At 41.6% G+C, this 19,713-nt stretch overlaps 1 protein-coding gene across 1 annotated transcript; it reads left to right on the top strand.

Moving 5' to 3' along the window:
- The first annotated feature begins 195 nt into the window (after positions 1-195).
- scp2a (sterol carrier protein 2a) lies at positions 196-19,692 on the top strand. Its single transcript, XM_063219683.1, has 16 exons — positions 196-324; positions 1,473-1,527; positions 1,612-1,683; positions 2,839-2,970; positions 3,464-3,528; positions 3,954-4,080; positions 4,836-4,899; positions 7,436-7,522; positions 7,829-7,979; positions 10,059-10,206; positions 10,813-10,920; positions 13,835-13,988; positions 15,118-15,214; positions 16,163-16,292; positions 17,554-17,633; positions 18,791-19,692. The coding sequence occupies exons 1-16, from the start codon at positions 196-198 to the stop codon at positions 18,884-18,886; spliced, it is 1,695 nt and encodes a 564-aa protein (XP_063075753.1). The 3' UTR covers positions 18,887-19,692.
- The last annotated feature ends 21 nt before the right edge of the window (positions 19,693-19,713 follow it).

Genomic DNA, 19,713 nt, shown 5'->3' with positions numbered 1-19,713 from the left:
CATTGTGTTGTTTTTGTTGTTCCCTTTACTCGATCATTTGTTTAATTTTGAGCAGCATATGGATAATAGACTTTGGAGCTGCATGGTGTCAATATGAGATCAACCAGCAAATGACTGACAGCCCCTGTGTGTAGAATTGCGCAAGGCGGGCTGATATGAGTAGAGTAGAGTTCAACCAGAGATTCCAAGAGTATTATGCATTGTCTCTGGTTCAACCTCCTTCGGCTGCGACGACTTGGTGTTCTAGTGAGCAGTGGACGTGCAACCTCGAACATGGCTCCTGCAAAGAATCGAGTATTCGTGGTTGGTGTGGGAATGACAAAGGTAAATGCGATATCATTGGGTTATTTGTTGCATATGCAGTGCTACTGGTTCGCTAAAAGTACTGAATAGGTTACACCAGCGCAGTACGAGTTTTGCTGCTATTTGAGGTCGAGAAGGAAAACCAGTGTGTTATTACAAGCAACACCATAGTAAAACTACTGACACTAGCATCATTTATAGATCATGTACCGTCTTGAGTATTACTTACGGTATACCAATGACAACATGCCTGTCATTTCAACTGCAATCGTCGTGTATCAATCGAAGCAGCGACTTGGCTGGTTCATTTCATTACCTGTCATGCAGTTTGTTCAAAGGATATCCTTGAACAGTCTCTGATGAGGTAGCAGCTAACTTGGTTACAAATGAGTGTTAGTCGAGGCTTGACAGAAATAATTCCTACACAATCAGCTTGGGTCAGACATTACAGCTGTCTGTCGTAGAATAATAACCACGTTGTTCACGTTAAGGAAGGTGTCTCTTGAAAATATGGGTATGCTGTAACAGCTAACCAGTGTGTAAGGAGTAGCTAACTGGTCATTTCACAACTGTCCCACCTCTCTAGCTCTACTATTCAGCAACTTGCAGGAAGTGTACGCGAATATCCAACTACAGTATTTGTAATAAGCCACTGTCATCGAGATATTTTCGTATATATGGCTATACTGATGTCATATGTTAGTTACCCAAATTCAAAGTTCAAGGCTAGGCATGCTATCTTTAGTGGGTCAAGGTTCACCACCACGCACTTTATGAACGAGCGCGCCCTCAGGTGGCTATGTTTACAAAAATATCAGATCTAGGCCTAGAACTCCAATGTAAATAGGCAGCATCATGTGTTCCCCTTTTGTCTTTTCCAGCACTGGTATTAAAGTGGTGCCTTAGCATTGAAGGACTTTAATCCATTCTCCACTCATTACTCTATCTGTGATAAAAGTTATGGTGCCTATGAGACATGGTTTTAGGCCCAGTTCTAATCTTTTCTGAAGATTAATGTAACTTTAGCACATCATCCAGTTCATTTTTTCCTGACATACGCAGTAGGCTTAAGCTTGGAAATTGATGGATTTAATTTGAGAGAGTTTTTTTTGTAAATTGGAACCTCTGCAGAATAATCTGCAGTAATCATTGTTGTGCTTTCTTTTCAGTTTGAGAAGCCAGGGGTCACAGACTTTGATTACCCTGAAATGGCAAAAGAAGCAGGTAAGGCAGTCTGCTATTACAAAATGTTCGTTAAATGGGTTAAACTATCAGATTTCTGTAATTTTCTTACTTTTCTACTTGCAGGAGAGAAGGCCCTCGCAGATGCTGCAATACCATACAGTGCAGTGGAACAGGCTTGTGTGGGATATGTCTATGGTGGGACACTTTTAACACATATATCAAGTATTGTGCATGCATTTTTCCGTTGTATCTATTTGTATATATCCTTATCCTGTAACCCTAATCATCAATCAATCAAAAATATTTATATAGCACATTATCATACATAAATGTCATTCAATATGCATAATCATTCATGATCATAACTCGTTCATTTTCTTCTGGTGAAATTTCACATGTGCCACATACACTCATCGCCACTACATTAAGAACACCTGTTACAACTGTTCATTGAGGCAAATTTCTGATTAGCTAATCACATGGTGGCAACTTGATGCAGTTGTGCATGTAGACATGGCCAAGATGATCTGATAGAGTTCAAACTGAGCATTATAATGTGGAAGAAAGGTTATATAAATGATTTTTAACATGGCATGGCTGTGGGTGCTGAAGGGCCTGATTTGAGAATGTCAGAAATGGCTGATCTACTGAGATATTCATGCACAACCATCTCTAGGGTTTACAAAGAATGGTACGAAAAAGAAAAAAAATGCAGTGAGCAGCGATTCTGTGGGCAAAAATGGCTTGTTGATGGCAGAGGTCAGAGGAGAATAGCCATACTGGTTTGAGTTGATACAAAGGCAACATTAAGTAAAAAAAAACACTCATTACAACCGAGGTATGCATAAGAGAATCCCTGATTACACAGCACATCAAATCTTGAGGCAAATGGGCTATAGCTGCAGAAAACCACATTTGGTGCCACTCCTGTCAGCTAAGAACAAGAAAATGAGGCAACAATTTACACAGGCCCACTATAAACGGCACTAGAAGATCGGAAAAATGTTTCCTGGTCTGATGAGTCTTGATATCTACTGCAACACTCAGGTGGAATGGTCCGAATTTGGCGTCAACAGCATGAAAACATTGGTCAACCCTGCTTTGCATCAACATTTCAGGCTGGGGATATAATGGCATAAGGACATTTTAGCACAATTTGGGCCAATTAGTACCAATTTATCTTTGTTGGAATGCCACAGCCTACCCGAGTTTTGTTGTAGGCAGTCCAGGCAGTTCTGAAGGCAAAAGGGGGTCCAACACAGCATTAGAGAGGTGTACCTAATAGAGTGGCCGGTGAGTGTTTGCCGTGTTCTCTTGGTCAAACAAAGATACATACTATATGTGTTGTAGGTGACTCTACGTGTGGCCAGCGGGCTATCTACCACAGTCTGGGTCTGTCGGGCATCCCCATCATCAACGTGAACAACAACTGCTCCACGGGCTCCACTGCTCTCTTCATGGCTCGCCAGCTCGTCCAGGGAGGTGAGAAACTAGTTCGGGAGGGGCTGGCTACTCGGCCTCTCATGCTCTGCATGTCATGTGCTGAGATAATACTTGGATATAAAGAACACTAGATTCTTCAAGTCCTTTTCTGTCTTTTTTGTGATTAACATTTTTATTGAACAGACAGATGTAAACATGTAAAATGTAAAATATAAAAACTATATAGAGCAGGGAAAGTGGCCTCACACAATAACATACACAATTCGAAAAGAAAAGATGTAGTAAGTAATACAAATTAAAATGCAGACACTGACAGCATTTGAGACAATTCTTCCACTACAATGTCCCATGAGGAAATGGTGTGGTGTTACATCCTTCTGTGTCTTTACAATCAGACACTCCACTTATGGACTTCTCTAGTTATTACTTTAATTAGAGGCAAGTGAGTTGGTCAAATTGTCACAGCATGCATTGACAATATGTTGTCGCAAGCTTTAAATGACTGCATTTTCTCCACTTGTGTCCTTGTCAGGTCTTGCCGATTGCGTGCTTGCCCTGGGCTTTGAGAAGATGGAGAGGGGCTCTCTGTCCTCAAAGGTAGGCCAGGCCAGTCGATAGTGTTAGCACTCAGCAGATTTACAATACATTAATAACTTTGCAAATCACAGCCCAGCCGTGACTTTAATGGCTGGGCACTGGACTACTATGCGGGTGACCCGGGTTCGATTCCCGGCCCGGATCACTTCTTTCGTGTCATCTCCCACTGTCCTATCTGAAAAAATAATTTCAAAATAATGAAAAAAATAAAAGTAAATAAACTTTGCACATCACATCATTACCAGGAGCTTTTTTGAATGTGGGGGTCATCGTGGAGTGAAGTAGGCCCTATCCATCCTTTCTGTGAATTAAATGGACTGGACATTTGCAAATTTCGCATAGACCACAGATGTGTCTGTATGTTTGGTGTGATTTGTGTTTTTGGGAGTTCTCTTCAAGTAATCCATTGATCTGTTTTTGTGTAGTACATGGACAGGACCAATCCCATGGACAAGCACATGGAGGTGATGTTCAATACCTATGGGATGGCGGCTGCCCCAGCCGCACCGCAGATGTTTGGCAACGCTGGGCGAGAGCACATGGAGAAGTTTGGTATGTACTAAAGAGAGGCATATCAGGGATCTGTTAACAGAGGCGTTGGAAGTTTTTGTTGCACAAGATAAGACTTTAAAAGGTTTGGCATTCAATTTTGTACGAATGGCCTACTTTGTGATTTTGGCAGTCTGACACACAAAATGAATTATTTGCATAATATATGTCTATATTATAAAGCAGTGTTTCCCAACCAGGGGTATGTGTACCACTAGGGGTACACAAGCACACTGCAGGGGGTACTTGGAAAAAAATTATTATCATCACAAATGTATGAGCAGTCACATCAGGACAGAGAAAGTGATATAGAACATGAATTAGGGGGTACAACTAAGAGACTTAGGGGGTACGAGAGACAAAAAAGGTTGGGAAACACTGTTATAAGGTGTATGAAAAGACCCAATTAACAATGAGAGACTCTGTATTGTTGCAGGTGTGTGAATGTTTGCACATGGCTGAATACTTGCCCTTATGCAGTATTTCAGGGAGCGTGACTTGTGTGCTAACGAATGTTTTCCCACATTCCTCAGATTTTTTTGTGAGAAAATATTGATACACTCTGCGTACCATAATATCTTATCTCTCTCGGAATTTGCCACATCTGGATTGCTAGCTGAATCTTACTTCCTCCATACACAATGAAGAAGAATGTATCAATATGTGTTGGAATGGAGGCAAATAAATCATTTTAATGTTTCCGCTTGTGCAGCCTTCAACTGATCATTTCAACTTCATGTCTGTATTGAATTTCACAGGCACCAAACCTGAACACTTTGCCAAGATTGCCTGGAAGAATCATAAGCATTCAATAAATAACCCGTAAGTTCATTTTCCCATTTACATGTTACATCAGAGTGGTTGCATGTTCATTAGCAAATAAGCAACAAAAAAAAAGGTGTCGATATTATGAATCATGTTAAGACCATGAACCGCTTTGCACCGTGGGTGAAGTGCATGTTTAAGATGTTGAGTTGGTGTGTAAAGACCAGGGGTGCGTCTCTCAACGGCGAAGTAGCTGATCTGTTAGCAATGTAGATACTATAAAAGTTGCTAACTCTTGTGTCTCGAACGTTAGCACACAAAGTAACTACTGCTTGGAGTAATGTGCACTCTGAATTGAATTGAATTGAATTGAAAACTTTATTACAGACTCAAAAAGTTCCATATAAGATACATAAAAAGACATAAAAAACACATATAAAAAACGGACAGGTACATCACAAAGCACCAGTTCATTTGAAAACATATAAACATCTATACCAGTGCTGCCACAATTCAGAGAAGTACCTTGTATCACTCTGCCTGGTATCACAAAGAGTAGATATTATACCATTGCTTGATCCAGCAAGTCTACCCATAAATCTATGCATAAAATTTCTCAGCAGTGCATGAAAAGTGGGGACACTACAATTGACAAATAAAGTGCTTGCGCTCGTCCATCTTGGGAACTGAAGGAGAATCCTAAACGCATCATTGTATGCCACCTGCAGCTTCTTCAGCTTAGCTGTATGGTATTTACACCATAAGTGTGCTGTGTAAAAAGGTGTGCAGTAGGCTCTAAAGAGATTAACCTTGACATCATCTGTGCACATATGGAACCTGCGTGCCAACATATTGGCCTGTGCATATAATTTACGACACTGACGCTGGATATCATCATCATCACACAGGTCATCAGTAATGATATGACCCAGATACCGCACTTTACACACTACATCAAGAGAGCTGTTAGACAGAAAAAACGAGGGGAAGTTTTGTTTTTGGTCCTCCTTAGTTCTCAAATTAAAATCACACTTTTTTATGATTAAACTTGATGTCAAATAGGAGTCCATAACTGGAGCACACATTAATGCTATTGCTGAAGCTGAAGTAGTGGTGACTTTGAAAGTGAGGCGCCTCCTATCCGTATCTCGACAGTGAAGTTGAAGTACAGCTGGAGTAGATCCATTGAGTCCAGACATCACCTCAGCTTCAGAGTGTGACTCCACCCATTAGCTAAACTTGAAGTATATATTTGACCACACATGTATCAATATATTTTAATCCTGTGGTGCAAAAGCACTGAAAATCAATCCACATGCACACAAAGTCATGATACAACTGTGAGAGTGTTCAGAACAGAAATTCACGTCATGTCATCTGTTCGGGAAAAAAAAAGTAATATCCTTGGAATCTGATGAATCCCACACTAATAATATACTTTTAGCTGTATACCGATTGAATTTCGTCTCATTTCGATGTGTAATTTGTGAAATATTTGGACTAGGAAGTATTGGTTAGTCCCGGAAATTCACTGGTTCACGTGTGAACTACTCAAAAAATTCTGGCGTGAATTTCATTTCATAGCCTAGTGGCATAGCCAATGGGAAGACGCGAGCCACACAGGTTCGAATCCACTGTGCAGCATGTTGACAACAACTTGTGAAATCATGTTTTGGACCCTACAGTGTATCACATTTTCCCTTGGCTGCCCGTGTGTGTTGGTAATGCACAACATATATTATCTATTTCTGCCAGATATTTCCAAAATTGTGGCACTGCTACCAGGTGGATTCGAACCTGTGTGGCTTCTGTTTTCCCATTGTGAAGCAAGCGTGAATACCACTAGACTATGTATTGAAATTCACGCCAATTTTTTTAGGGATTTGACTGTTCAACAGGTGAATTTCCGGGAGGAACCACTACTTTATTATCCAAATAATTTACAAATTACACCTCGGAATGAAACGAAATCCAATCGGCATGCAGATAATACTGCATTATTGGTGCGGACGGTGTCAGATTGTAATGCCACGGCCGTGTTTTTTCACAAAGAAATTACAAGGTGTGTTGTGGAGGAAACAGCTGAGTCATGGTGTCAGCGGTGACATCCAATCAAATGGTGGTGGTTGTACACTATTGCTTTGTACTTCACACACAGAATTTAGGAGGAAACAGCTGAATCATGAGTCAGCAAGACACATGTGGTTGTCATCCAATCAAAAGGGCTATTCATGCTTGTCTCTTGTTGCTTCTTTGGTCACGCACGGCAATGACAAGAAAGTAAGTAGCGGTGTGGACTCAGGAAAGTAGCCACACTACTTTGGGCTTACTGTGGGAATGGTAAGGTTTCGAGAAATGCACGTATTTCGCCTTGAAGTAAGTAGATACGTTTAAAGTACATCTGTAGAAAGACGCTAACGTTCCAGAAACGCACCCCAGATCTATTAACCTGAATCTGAATATTGATAGATTTTTAAGCAAATAGTGATTGTCTAATCAATCCACACACACACACACACATGGGTTTGATTCAAAACTATATCACGCTGTCTCTCTTTCCTCTTTCTTCTCTATGCTTTTACCTGTACTGTAGGTACTCTCAGTTCCGTGACGAGTACAGCCTTGAGCAGGTGATGAAGTCAAGAAAGGTGTTTGAGTTCCTTACCCTGTTGCAGTGCTGGTAAGGACCATTCAAGTCCATCAAGGAAATATTGATTTCTAGACATACACAGTATTAGTTGCTGTAATGTTAGTGGCCATTTGTAATGGACTCACTATCCCTGATATCAATCATGACTATGTATCTAACATAAATTAGCTGGCACATTGACATCATTATGCCACTTATTTGACCTGCATGTGCTGGCCGTACAATGAAATGAATAATATGTTGGCTCATATTATTTGTGTAGGCATTTGCCTTTTACTTCTGTGTCAGTTAGATGTTTTGTACTTGATTGTTATTGAGAGGTACTGTTGTTTACAGCCCAACATCAGATGGTGCAGGAGCAGCCATTTTGGCCAGTGAAGACTTTGTCCGTCGTCATGGTCTGGAAAACAAAGCGGTTGAGATCATCGCCCAAGCGATGGTGACTGATATGGCCTCCACCTTTGAGGAGAACAGCTGCATGAAGATGGTGAGAATGGCAGCTTTGGCTTGATACAGTAAACAAACACATTTAAACATAAGACGGACATACATTGATAAACTGCAATGCATTCTGGGCTGGAAACGTTGCATTGTGGTTTGAAATCGTGTTCAACTTGACCAAATTCAGTCATGCTGTAACGGAAGACGTGACGGTGTCAATCTCTGGCGGGATCAAAGCTATAGCAGACGGACTGTTCAACTCTTGCAGTTGCTGATCTCCGTTGATAGTCGTTGCAATAGTCGTCTTACAGCCTCTGTGGAGAAGCACCCTTGAACTGATAAAAAGTTGGTTCCAAATTCACCTAGTTGTATCTTTACAAGTTAACTACAAGCTTTCATTTCTTAAGCCTCTCTACCCCTCCCCGCTCTGTGATTTGCTCCTTCGCTCAGGCTTTCTTGCGTAGGGAAGCTGCCATGCTGTCTTACAGATTGGAACAACTGTCCAAAGCGGCATGGGATTTCATAGGCTAGTCATGGGTGTCACCAGGTCCAGATGTCATTGCCAAGAGCCTCTAAGCAAGTTATGGCACTCATCTGATGGAGTTGAATCACGGAGCAGCTGAAAGTGAAGTACCCCAGATACAGGACAGAGGAGTAATGGTGCTCTTTGATACATTTGTATTGACCGCCTTGTACTGCAGAGATGTATTGAACAAACACAGGTCATTTCAAGGAGAACTCACAGCTTTAGTACAGGTGTTCCACAATGAACAGTATGGTAGATCAAACACACAATTGTAACAAAGTCACGGAGCTTTGCCCAGTGATGGGATACTCTTTATTAGTCACATCCAGTGATTGGATACTCCACAGAGTTCACCAAAGAGTATCCAATCACTGGGCGTGACTAATTAGTCAAGTCAAGTCAAGTCAAGTTTATTGTCAATTTCTTTACATGCACTGGTCATACAAAGAATTTGAAATTGCGTTTCTTGCTCTCCCATGCAGACATAGACTAATCTAGGTAAGGACATAGACAGTATAGACATAGACAGTACTCATACATGGACACAAGACAGTATGGACGTAGACATTGCTCATACAGACATTTAAAGTGCAAGACTGGACAACAGAAGACTTGTAGAGAACATACGTGCTTTTTCTAAAAGTCCTTTATAGCGTTCTGACATAGTAATAGTAGCATTTGAAGAAAATAAATAATTTAAAAAAAGGTTTATTAAATACACCAGCAGCAGTGTGTGTGTGTGTGTGTGTGTGTGTGTGTGTGTGTGTGTGTGTGTGTGTGTGTGTGTGTGTGTGTGTGTGTGTGTGTGTGTGTGTGTGTGTGTGTGTGTGTGTGTGTGTGTGTGTGTGTGTGTGTGTGTGTGTGTGTGTGTGTGTGTGTGTGTGTTTTTAGTGCAGGTAGAAAGTGCGGTGTGCGTCTGTGTGTGTGTTTGTGTACCTGTGTGTGTGTGTGTGTGTGTGTGTGTGTTTAGTGCAGGTAGAAAGTGCGGTGTGCGTCTGTGTGTGTGTTTGTGTACCTGTGTGTGTGTGTGTGTGTGTGTGTGTGTGTGCACCATGACACCTGAGACTGAAGTCTGTGTAACTGGACCAACAGAATAGTAGACCTGCTAACTAACATGCAACTAACAATAAATGAATCTATAATTTGTAGGGATGCACCGATACTGATATCGGTATCTGCCCCGATACTCGCTCATTATACTCATACTGGTACTTGTCAAACACTTGCCGATAACAGGTACGATACTGCTATTACGTGATACCACATCTCGTCACGTTCTGTTGACTTGAGAAGCATGGGGGGAAAAGTGTCGCCTCATTTACCATCATTAAAATCTACATATACATGGAATTGGACAATAAAACAAATATCCTCCCATGTGGAAAAAACAAGGCTTTGCATTTATTTTCATTGTACTGTATGTTGGGGGTAAAAGTATTGTATTGGAACTCAGTATCGGCAAGTACAGAAAATGTACTCGTAATTGTATTGGTTTTCAAAAAAAGTGGTATCGTGCATCTCTAAAAATTTGCATCTCTGTATGACAAAGGGACTCAATCCTCAGTGGAGAAGTTCCAACGGTTCCTCTCTCTCCTGCAGGTGGGATATGACATGACGCGGCAGGCAGCTAAGAAGTGCTTCGATGCGTCTGGCCTGACTCCTGCGGATGTGGACGTCATCGAGCTGCACGACTGCTTTTCAGCCAATGAGCTCATCACGTATGAAGCCATAGGCCTGTGTTCAGAGGGTATGTCTCTGCACTGTGCACTGTGTGGTAATGTTGTTGCTTAAGCAGAATTACACAGTCGTCCTGTGCTAGTAGTAGATCTATTTTATTGAATTAGGCTATGTTGCAATCGCTTCCAGACTAAGCTTTTTTTATTACTGTATGTGCGTGCGTGTGCGTGCGTGCACTTTCTTGCGTGAACCCCACACAAGTGCCGCCGTACGGCAGCCTCCAGAGCTGGTGTGTGAATGGGGGAATGTGTATGTGTGCATATGTCTGTTTATTTGAAAGGGCTTTGCATAAACCTCTTAGTTGTGATATTTGATATAATTCTGTGCATATTGTATTGTATTGTATTGTATTGTATTGTATTGCTCACCCAGTTCCCATAGCATACATATTGAGAGTGAGACACATCCCAGTAATGTATCCCATGTTATATGCATTCCTAAATCCATTAAAAAGATATGTTTAATCCAATGATCATCATCCAATGATGCTCAGGCTAGAAGGTGTTTGTATCATTTGTATGATGCTTGTACCTACCTGTCTTGGTTGTTGTGGTCGACATGTCTGATTTATTGTTTTTCGGTCACCATCCTATTTTCCTTTTCCCGTCCCCATCAGGCAAAGCAGGGGAGCTCATCGACAGGGGAGACAACACGTATGGGGGCAAGTGGGTGGTCAATCCCAGTGGAGGGCTCATCTCCAAAGGTCATCCCCTCGGCGCCACAGGTGAGAGACGCTGGCCCTTTTCACCTTTGACCTTTTCCCACAGATTGGTCTCTCAGACTTGGCATGGTGTGTTGCATGCAATGAATTATGAAGTAGGTATGAATTTGGTGCAAATGTGGGTTGGAAAAACCAACATTGCAACATTGTACTGCACGCAACGTTGCAACATTGTACTACATGTCACTTGTGGTTACTCTATCACACAAAAACGCAAAGATTTATGATACACACAAAGATTTATTTGTGTCATTGTTTCATAATGCTGAATTTTGGATTTTGCTTGCTTATCGTTAACACGTTTCTACACTTGTTTGATACCTTGTCTTGCCCAGATCAGTTTTCTAGAGTGTATTGGACACTTGGCCTCAAGTGCACTGCAAAGGATCAACCCAGTTACAAAGACGACTTCTTGACCCACAAGAGTTTCCTTTGTCACCACCAGGTGTCCCCGTAGCACAGCACCTCCCGCAGCACACACCTATTCCATCTTGTGTGTTTTGCTTTGTCAGCTGGCGTGACCTGAGCCAGGCGCCAGGCCGAGTAATTAACTGCAGTTGACTGTGACAGTCAGCCTTAAGCCTGGTTTATGCTCCGAAACAAACGTGTCTCCGCGATGATGCAGACAGCCACGCAGTTATTTTCCCCTCCACAGTGACTTGGTTAGCACCCCTGAAAATGTGACTGCCCGCAGACAGCTACGCAGTTAACGGCAGCAGGAGCCACTGTGATTGGTCCTCTCGGGTTCTGCCATCATCCCCTGTAGTCTGTCATTCCACTCTGTTTTGCTCATGTTCAAGACATGTCTGTTTCACCACTAGCCAGGAGAGAGGGGACACAACCCAAACATGCTACCCCGATGTTTTTTTTTAATCTTGTATTTTATCATTTTGTTTGTGTGGCTCCTACTGTATCTTGTCCCCTCAGTTTTTCCCTTCTTGCTGACTGCTGTTGGTGTAAAATGGGCCCAAAAACTGTTGGACTGTATAAAATACATGCATAAGCATAAGTCTTGTATTGCAACAGGGCATTGAGGTCCCCATCACACACTGGTGGAGTCTGACACAGCAGTTGTGTCTACATTGCATTCTAATAGTCCTTAATAAGGTCACATCGCATGGCATTTGGGCAAATTGCATCACAGTTGTCCAAGTGGAAGGGGCTAAAAAGGTTAGTTTGTTGCTCCGACGTGCTTATCTTTGGCCTTGGAGTTGACAACCAGCCCCTGATCCGGGCAAAGACACTCCTGCACTTGGCCAGTTATCTCCCCACCCTCTCAAGTGTGGCCAGGTCAAGGAAACAAGCCCTTCGACCATAATCTCCCAAGTAAGTGCACTGTGTCTCCTCAAGACGGTCGGACCATGAAAAATGGATCCCTATGCGTGGTAGCAACCTCATGCAAAATGTCCTTACCCTAAGACCCTTATCTTGGTGGTGATTTCCCAGCAAAAAGCCCATTAGCCAAAGGGGATAAGATGCTTAGCGTCAGCGGTCACAGAGGAGCCAGCCGACCTGGCCCAGATTACGGATGGGAGAGGGTGTGAAGTGCCTCACTCTCTCAGATGAAATGGCAAGGGTGCAATGGCGAAAGTCTTTATTGTTTTTTTGTTGTTTGGCTTTATTTTTTAGATTGATATTTGTATCAGTGTGTGTACACATAATGGCTTGCTTAGCATGTGCAATGGTCTATTGTTTTGGACGGTGTTAATGTAAACTCTCTGGGTCACTAGGTCACATGGGGACAGATGGGGGTGGGGGGGCACTAGAAGTGAGTGCTTGCGTGTACTATATGTAAGTAAAAGGTATGCATGTTTGTATGCGGACAAGATTAGCCTTTTTGTTAGTGATACTTCTGTTTTCTCTAGTGTTCTGCCATCTTCATATTGTCTGCATTTTGTCGTGTTTCAGTATAGTTTAATCAACAGAGTTACGTTAATCCATTGCACTGAATGGCACAGCTAGAGAGACCGTCCCGTACAAGTGGTCCTGTTCAGAAACCCCATGCAGTCATCTTTGAACAATGCAAGCGGCACTTAACGTGTGTTCGCTTTCTGACTGTTGTTGGTCTAGTCTAAATAGGAATTTTGCCATATTATAACCTCAGGTCCCATAGACAATTGCAACATGAAGAGCCACGATTCTACGTGCGGCTCGGCTGTTTTGTCCATGCACTGAGGGAGCAATTTATGGGCACGGTGTTACAATGACCTGCTATTAACCTGCTATTGTTGGTTTAGTTGCTGATCATTCATTTTTTTTAGTCATGTGCTCTCAGAGAGGGATGGCTCCTCATCGCTCTTAGTCAAGTGCACTAAAGACTGATGAGATGAGATTCACCTGAGTGGCCTGTGCATTGGTTTCTGATTATTATGTATCTCATTTGAAACATTTTGAATCGTTTGTGTTGCTGTAAAACCTCGTTTCAGAACAGTGTGCAGTGGGTGTAATGATATTATTGTCCTGTGCAGAAGTGGTCCACCACAGTGTTGTGAAATTCAACCCAAAGTGCTATTTCTTTGAGTGCTTATGGATAATCATTAAATACAATTCAGTCTCTCTGGTGTAGCGCAAATGACATGGTATGGCCATGGTTTGATGACCTGGAGTTCCTTGAGCTTGCATGGACCGTTAAAATGTGCATCATTATATGAAAATATTATCTCTCTCTCTGTCTCTGTCTCTCTCTCTTTCTCTCTCATCGTTATCATTATATGACAATATTTTCTTTCTTTCTTTCTTTCTTTCTTTCTTTCTTTCTTTCTTTCTTTCTTTCTTTCTTTCTTTCTTTCTTTCTTTCTTTCTTTCTTTCTTTCTTTCTTTCTTTCTTTCTGTCTATCTGTCTCTTATATGAAAATATTTCTCTCTCTCTCTCTCTCTCTCTCTCTCTCTCTCTCTCTCTCTGTGATTGATTGACTAGGCCTGGCGCAGTGTGCGGAGCTGTGCTGGCAGCTTCGGGGCGAGGCTGAGCAGAGGCAGGTGCCGGGGGCAAAGGTGGGCCTGCAGCACAACATCGGCCTCGGAGGAGCAGTGGTGGTAACGCTCTACAGGATGGGATTCCCTCAGCACACACGGTGAGGGGAGCTCTTTTGCTTTCTGCTCTGCTGTATAACTTTCTGCCTCACTAATGGCCAATGGTGAAGCCACTAAAGGCGTATAATTTGTGATTTTGTTTGTGGTTGGAGCCATGTTGTTAACATGGTGTCTTGATAGTCAAGTAGTAAAAAGGAAGCTTTCTTTTACTGTCTGCCTAATTTGCAGACACTAAAGCACATTTGTGGGAATTTTATACAGGTCAGAAATAAATGATTTTTAAAGGACATTTATTTTCATTACAGTTACTTGAGAGAGATACAATTCAAAGAAACTTGAGTAGAATCAAAGTGATACTTCGTCATCAAAGTACAAGAGAGTCCTTGTGCACAGCCCCTCAATCAAAGTGATACTTCGTCATGTTCATTTGCAGTAATGGCAATCTTTCTCGGGTACTACTTGCCTTTGTTCATAGACTGTGAAGTAACATGTAGTACTACCGGTAATAACATATACTTTGTTGAAGCTAGGGCTGTTAACAAGGGATGCAAATGAACAATCCTGAAGCAAAATATTTTAAGGGGGAAAGGTCTTGCTCGCAGCCGTTCATGTTGGTATCGAGAGACTGGTCAGTGGCAAAGAACTGCACAAGGAAATGAGATTCAGCTTAAGTGGGGGATGTGCAGTATTGTAATACCATAACATAATCACTGTGTTTTAAGAATGTATAAACCTAGGCAATCTGATGTGGCCATAGTGTTCTTTTTACAGATGACATAGTCAATCATTGTCAGAAACCTATATGCCTGTCATGACCTCTCATTCTCCAGTTCATCAGGTCCACACACATATGGATATGGTATTATTGATACATAATGGTATGCCAAGTTAACTAAATGCGGTAACACAAAGCATGTCATTGTAATGTAGTGTGAAATTGTGTGGGTGTGTGAATGCATGTATCTGTGTATTATATATGGATTTCAATGGATCATTAGGTGTTGGTGCTGGTCTCTCATGAAGTGTGCCATAGGGCAGGTTTCAAACCTTTGGACCTTGCTGTAAACGTGCCTTTGAAAGCAGCTGTCTGTCCTTAAACATAAAGGTGTTTCAACCCTTCCGCAGCTTGCCTCTCATTTTTTGTTATTTTTATTTGTTTTTCCCTCTCAGTCCTCAGATTGGGGCAGTGATGACCAGCGCTGACAGTAGCGTGGATGATTTCAAAGCCAGTGCGGTATTCAAAGAGATTGGCAAAAAATTGGAAGAGGTATGCAAAAAGGAATTTGTATTTTTGCTGTTGCCTATGTTTGTGTGAGTCATTCTGCTCTGGGGAGAAAAAAAACTGGGTCATGGCAATGAATAAAAATGCATTCAAAGTAATATTTATGAATAAAAGCTGTTCCGGAAACTGCTATTGATGGGGTGTTGGGAGCGTGTAACGTAATGAGCAAGGCCACTTGTGCTGTAATTTGGTGCTTCACGATGATGGAGAGGGCAGTTCTGTTTCCTGTTCCATGCTTCAAGGGCCGTACTATGAACACAAACCAGGATTCCCCCCTGCACTTTAGGCCTATATGAGTTGTTGCCCTTAGGTAGGAGGTTAAGGATGCCTTCATTTAAGACAAAAAGAGCCCGCCGATCATTTATACCTATTAGTATATCCATGTTAAATAAGACAACTGTAACTTAGACTGAATAGCACATTGCACTTTGGTACTAACTGCACTTTACTGTGTTTAAGTTGGGGTTTTTTTCAACCTGTCTTCTTGTACTATAGGGGGGGGGGGTTGTCTATTGTGTTTTTGTTTATTGTAATGTCTTTGTAATTGTATCAGATGCACTGAAAATGGTACAGAACAATTTTCCAAAAGGACAAATAAACTATCTATCTATCTCTATCTATATTGAAGGCAGCCACCTTAAAAACAGACCCCACCTTCTCTGAAGTCCCCTGAATATAGCTGAATTGTATTGCACATAGAATTTCTAAGATTCCTCTACAAAATATGTCATATTTCTTGTGAAGCTGCACAACATAAAAATTATGTCAGGGGCCGGATAAAACGGCTTCAAAGGCCGCAAATGGCCCTCGAGACATAGGTTCCCCACCCCTTGTCTAACGTAATGAACAAGGCCACTCGTGCTGTAATTTAGTGCTTCACGATGATGGAGAGGGCAGTTCTGTTTCCTGTTCTCACTGTGATGATCTCTGCAGGAAGGGGAGCAGCTTGTGAAGAAGGTTGGTGGTGTGTTCGCCTTCAAGGTGAAAGGTGGCCCGGGAGGTGCTGAGGCCTTGTGGGTTGTGGATGTGAAGAACGGCAAAGGCTCGGTGACCAACGATGCAGGTCAGTAATAGCTGATGGAAGGGACATATTCAGATATAATGAGACCATCTCCACTGTGGTGATCATTCTTGGATAAATATTTTCTTCAAGTGCCTTTTATTTCAGACATGCAAACGTTTTTATCTTTTACCTGACATGTTTCGACGGTGAGACTTCCGTCTTCAAGAAACATTTCGGGTAAAAGATAAAAAGTTTTACATGTCTGAAACAAAAGAAACTTAAATAATTTATATAACTTATATAAACTTATAACTATAACTAATTTATATAAGGCATAATGAACTTCATACATCTATTGGCTAAATCTTGTTTATCTAATACTGGAAGTTCATATCAGGCTTGAGAGTTGTACGTATATTGATTTTATTTCGTCTTGCTTACTAAGTATGGATTGATCATGTATACTTCAATTATTATTAATCTCATGTTATTTGTGCTACAATCATGGCAAAGAGAGTTACCTTTTAACACAATATTTTCTACACCAGAGTTTTTCCCTGTTGACAAATGGCCTCCTAAATGTGCAATCTTGTCGAAATGGCGATGTGTCCACACACACAGCGTGTCTGCACTCATGACCACTTAAAATAGTGAAGTATGGTGGACGCATCCTGCTGTGGGAAATTCTTCATACACGAGCATGCCACACAAGAACGTACACAAAACCGCATACACACATGAAGCCTGACAGACACCCGGCAATAATCCTTAAGTACCGGTACTGTGTATGTCCAAGAAAAAAGGCACTTCAGCCACAGTCACATTCAATTTGCTTTTGACCTCGTCCTTGTTGTAGAGACCCCCAAGAGGAAGGCTAATGGTCGAGTTCTGCTAATGGTGGCCATTTCTAAAATTCCGCTCCGCTACGCCTCCGCCCATGCCTCTCCCATGCTCGCGGAACCACTTAGAGTCTAGCTGAAAATGTGATCAGTCTCCCGCTGTGTTCCCAGCAGCCAAATGAAAAAGGGTCGAGGCTTCTCTGCACAGATTGACACTGGCGTTCCCACTCACAAAGGCTTTTGGCTGTCCTCGCGATCTCAGTGCGGAAAGCCAAAATCGCATACATGTCAGCATGTTCAAATAAGGACTAGTCTGTAATTACTATGACTTCTTTAAATTGAATTTGCTAGAAGCGGAATTGTTTGTAACGTCAGTTGAAAAATCTGTTCTCTCCGGGGTACCGGGGTGATTAAAAAAAACAAAAAAAGTATGAAATTGATATTTAAAAGCTCTCTCCCCCATTTAACTGTTTTCTTCACAGACAAGAAGGCAGACTGCACCATTGCCATGTCGGATGAGGACCTTCTGGCCTTGATGACGGGGAAAATGAATCCACAGACTGTAAGTATTCAGTGCTGTTTGCAACAGTGCCTCGTAAAAACAGAAAGTAGGCATTGAGCTACGTAAATTTGCAGTAACAATTCTCATAAGAATTGCCCACAGCTATGGATGTCCCTCCTGCACCTTGTGTATGATTGAATGACAGATAGATATCTGTCAAAGCTTTGTGTTTACAAGCTTTCTGAAGAGCCAGTTTATCACCAGGTTTCAATCGAAGGGGTTCCTCTGTCTTGACAATACCAGGCAGAGACGGATAGATGTGTTTATGCAGAGTCACCACTGATGGTAAACAACCTAATTCAAAGCACTGGCTCCCTGTCATCCTGACTGATGACTGTTTGGGCCCTGGGTCCTTATTGTTATACTTTACACACAGATTGCAAAACAAAAAAACCTGGTAGCTTTTCTGTGTATCCTTTCTTGTGATTCCCCATTCTGAAATGAAAGGAATGTTTCTCAAACAGATAGTTTTCAGCTGTTTAATTAGTCCCTTGGGCTGTGTTGCTTAGTTAATTAGAGCTCTATGCAAAGTCGATTAATGAGCTGAACTGCGTGGCCCGAACCATGCAGATAAAAGAAGTCATCAGAATTGATTGAATGGGAATAGAAATGGAATTGACATGTTTAATAAACAGTGATGTGAAGAATTTGAACAATATCTGTGGCCTGGAAGACATTTTAGCTCATAGATGAAAGTCCTCTAGTTGGCAGTTTCTCAGAATCGAGTGCGTCATTCCTGGCTGGAAATGTAGACGCCTCAACTCAGGTTGCAACTGCATGGAAGCTACGTAGTTATCACAGTCAGATCAAGACCTGTGCTCTTAGTCCACAATGGCTATGTTTACATTACATATTTTTAATTCCGAATTAATAATTCAGAACTAAATAGTTCCGTCGAGTTTACTTTGATCTTTCATTTAATTCCGAATTGTTAAGTGTTTACATGACGTTTTCAAAGTGGAATTAAGCTTTATTCAGGATGAAAGTGAGTTAATTCTGAATTAAATGTCTCATGTAAACATAGCCATTGAGGTGGCTTAAAAAAATGTCAACTGTTTGAATAATATCAGTCTTTTCCTGTGATATCAGTCAGTTTGTGACTAACTAAGTCTGTTTCTACACCATTTCCTAACCATGCTCTCATTTTAACCCCAAAGGCATTTTTCCAAGGGAAGTTGAAGATTACGGGGAACATGGGGATGGCCATGAAACTGCAGAACCTGCAGACAACTGTTGCCAAAGCCAAGCTGTGAAACATCTCCACCTTCGCCTGTCCGTCTGTCTTCCCCCTCCAGGCATAGGTAGGGAAGGAACAGTGTGCCTGTGAGCTTCAATTGAATAATTAGTGCTTACTAACAGTGACGAGCAACGTTCTGTGGCCCCGTCATATCCCTGCTAGTTTGAAAACCCACAAGGGACCCATATCTTTTGCACAGACTGGTTTCCAACATGATGGTGTCTAATAGCACACGCATGTCCATTGTTTAATGCTGTACGTGGGTTCCCATCTGAGTGTGCGACACAGATCATAGCCTGTAACCTAAACAGTTGTCATACTACTGGCAGCAAATGTACGTATTAGGCCTAATGGTTATGTATGGGCTTAACGCATACTGGGGCTGCACAAAAGTAATGTAACGTGATGTCATGTGCCACTTTGGTTTTATGTGAGAATGACGGTGTCCTAAGGGGAAAATGTGCACTTGGCATTTATTTAATTGCCCACTATAACTTGACATTAAATGGATAATTTCAGCGGAAACCTTTAATGTGGACCACACACAGTGCCTCTGGAATGACATTTCAATAGAGTGATTATTTTTATTTTTAAAATAATTGCTGACATTTCTGTAAAAAATTATGCTTTTAGTCTTGATACATCATCACTGTGTGAACTGAATTCCAGAGTGGATGAAATACTGTATTGACTCGCTTTATAATGTAGTTTGTAATACCACCAAATACTGAACTAATGTTAACTAAATATTTTGTATAGAATGACTGCTTGTGAATGAGTAAGAGGTTGATTTGTATAAAATAAAGCATCTATTAATTTTTCTATCGGCTAGATTTCTGATTT

The sequence above is a fragment of the Engraulis encrasicolus genome, chromosome 16 (genome assembly GCF_034702125.1).
Source record: "Engraulis encrasicolus isolate BLACKSEA-1 chromosome 16, IST_EnEncr_1.0, whole genome shotgun sequence".
Taxonomy (NCBI): domain Eukaryota; kingdom Metazoa; phylum Chordata; class Actinopteri; order Clupeiformes; family Engraulidae; genus Engraulis; species Engraulis encrasicolus.
Note: the sequence above shows the minus strand (reverse complement) of the source record. Positions and strands in the feature narration are given on the sequence as shown.